Source organism: Anthonomus grandis, chromosome 5, assembly GCF_022605725.1.
Source record: "Anthonomus grandis grandis chromosome 5, icAntGran1.3, whole genome shotgun sequence".
NCBI classification, from domain to species: domain Eukaryota; kingdom Metazoa; phylum Arthropoda; class Insecta; order Coleoptera; family Curculionidae; genus Anthonomus; species Anthonomus grandis.
Window position 1 is genome coordinate 15,043,164 of NC_065550.1, and position 2,541 is coordinate 15,045,704.

The window sequence follows — 2,541 nt, forward strand, 5'->3', positions numbered from 1 at the left end:
TGTTAGCTTCCTGGTGGTAATGTTCTTGAAGAGTGGGTATTTAAAACAAGACGCGAAATCTATCTACTTATACTAATGTGGGTTCTCTGCCCACATTAAAGGTTTTTAAGAAACTTTTTGGATGTCTGGAAAGAATCATCCCGTAAGATTTGATGGAAAGACTAGATAATTATTTTAGAAAATTATATATATTTTTAAGGAATAAATAGTGTTTATTATTATCTTAGGAATAAAAATATCTCCACTGATTTAAAATTTGTCAAAAGGTTACATTTTTATAGAACTAACATAAAAGAACAATCTGTAATAATATAACAATGTTGCTTTATTAATAAATTACAAGCATTATTTTATTCTATTTTGCTTTTAGCGATAATTATAGAATATATCAATGGCATTGAAGCTGACAATATTAATAACCTATGGCCGCAAATTCCAGTTAACAGCCCACACACCAGTGGTGCAAAAAATCGTGATAAGGGCACCAGATTTTCAAAGGCTCCGATAACCTTTCCGCGATCATTTTCTTCAGTGTTAGTGGTTATCATTTGAACTAATGTCGTATCCACAAAGACTTTCACCATGAACATGCCTGCTAGGAAAAACAAAAATACAAAAACGGAACTAGGAATGCTCATTCCAATAAAAGTTATTATTATTGCAAAACCACCTTTCATTAAAATGTCATAATCCGAGATATTATCAAACATGCTCTTAAGCCTTAGATGTAGTATATTTGCTATTATAGAAATGACACTAATTAGTAAAAATGTGTAACCCAAATAACGTCCTTGAATTTCATATTCGTTTAATAAAATTAAACCAACATTGGTCATAATTAAAGAAGTGGCAAAGTCATAAGATGCTTTAATAATGAATATGTTTTTGTATTTAGACCAGGATAAGCTTTTTAGATCGGCAGAGGCATTTTTTAGTTCATTTAAGCCAGTTTTTAAAAGGGATTGATTTTTCTTATTTTTTGATGACTTCTTGGATATAGATTTTGTGTCATCTGGTATAAAGCATTGGGCCAAGACTAAAAACATATATACATTAGTTAACTCATAGTTACTTACTTATAAAAACCTACTGGCAGCAGTCCCCATCACACTCGCCATAAGTAAAAATGATAGTCTATAGCCATGTTGTGCTTCACTTAAAAATCCACCTGACAGTGCACCAACTAAAAATCCCACTGAAATAAATGGCGCGCAACGGCTGAAGAACGTCTTTTTATCATCTGGTGATTCGTAAATATCTCCTACGATAGATCTCAAAAGGATCCCTACTGACCCACCAAATGCTAAAAGAAAAAACTTGTATTTGTGCATTTAAATAAATAGCTGTTTACCTCCAATTAATCGTCCTACAAAAGCTACTGGAAGAGAAGGGGAGACGGCCATAATAATACTGCCGATCACACTTGCTGCTAAACATTTTATCAAAAGTCCTTTCCTACCAATCTGGTCACTTAAACTTCCCTAAAATCAATTAATTTTAGCACAGAAATTTCTCATATTCATATTAATATATTAATACAATAACCGGGTTCCAAAGTAGAGAAATCAAAGCACAACTTGAATCTATAAAGCTAAGAGTAGATGGTGTTACACCCAAGGATCGGGCAAATGCACCAAAGACTGGAAGAAAGACTGCTATATTCAAAATTTCCTAAATAAAATAATTCCTATTTAGCAATAAAATTTAAACACAATATTTACACAATATTTCATCATGTTACAAGTTCAAAAAATGTCTTACCAATGCAAACAAAGTATACAGCCAAATCATTATGAAAAGTGGTTGTTCAGTGACGCTAAAAATTTGTTAATAAAATATGTTGCATGCCTCTTCGCAGCATGTGTGATAATAACATGGATCGAATATGATGATCCAAATTTATTTTAAGTAATTATGTGCTACGGCGCTTTAGATAATCAGTTACAGATAACAGCTGATTTGTATATTTGAGATAGGTGAAATTGATCATGTTATCTTTTGAACCTCCTTGTTATAAACATTAGCATTTAACTTTTTATACTTAATGAAGGTTTAAAAAAATATGTCAAATCAGGATGTGGTGGTTAACATATTGCGAAAACCAAATTTCAGAATCTCAAAAACCAAAAAGAAAAGAAAACGGTTAAAAGATTAAAAAAAAAAAATTAAATGCCGTTTGATTTCTGATTTTGTCTGTTGGTTTTTGTGTTACTTTCAAATAACTAAATTGATTTAATAATTCTTTTTATTCGATTTTTCAGAACCATCATCAATTTTGTTTGCATCAGGTTTCACAATTCATCTCTGGTTTTTCCTTATGAAATCAAAACGGTCATCATCAGGAGGATATAAATGATCTCAATGATATGTTTAAAATTGTATAATTTTTTTGATAGCTTTTCATTTTAGAAACTGGTGTTTTGGGTACCTATGAAAATACTTAGGTGTAAAATAAGACTAAGCATCTATAGGTCGACAAAGTTATCTGAAGCTTAGGGGTATAGGTGAGACAGGAGGTAAATATGGCCGCTGCATTGGCAT

General features: G+C 31.3%; 1 protein-coding gene across 1 annotated transcript; it reads right to left on the reverse strand.

Annotated features, from left to right (window-relative positions):
• Positions 1–302: 302 nt before the first annotated feature.
• On the reverse strand, positions 303–1,927 carry LOC126736898 (major facilitator superfamily domain-containing protein 9-like). The gene is made up of 5 exons (XM_050441524.1): positions 1,762–1,927; positions 1,540–1,671; positions 1,352–1,481; positions 1,091–1,303; positions 303–1,036 (listed from the first exon to the last, which is right to left on the reverse strand). The coding sequence occupies exons 1-5, from the start codon at positions 1,789–1,791 to the stop codon at positions 351–353; spliced, it is 1,191 nt and encodes a 396-aa protein (XP_050297481.1). The 5' UTR covers positions 1,792–1,927; the 3' UTR covers positions 303–350.
• Between the last annotated feature and the right edge of the window lie 614 nt (positions 1,928–2,541).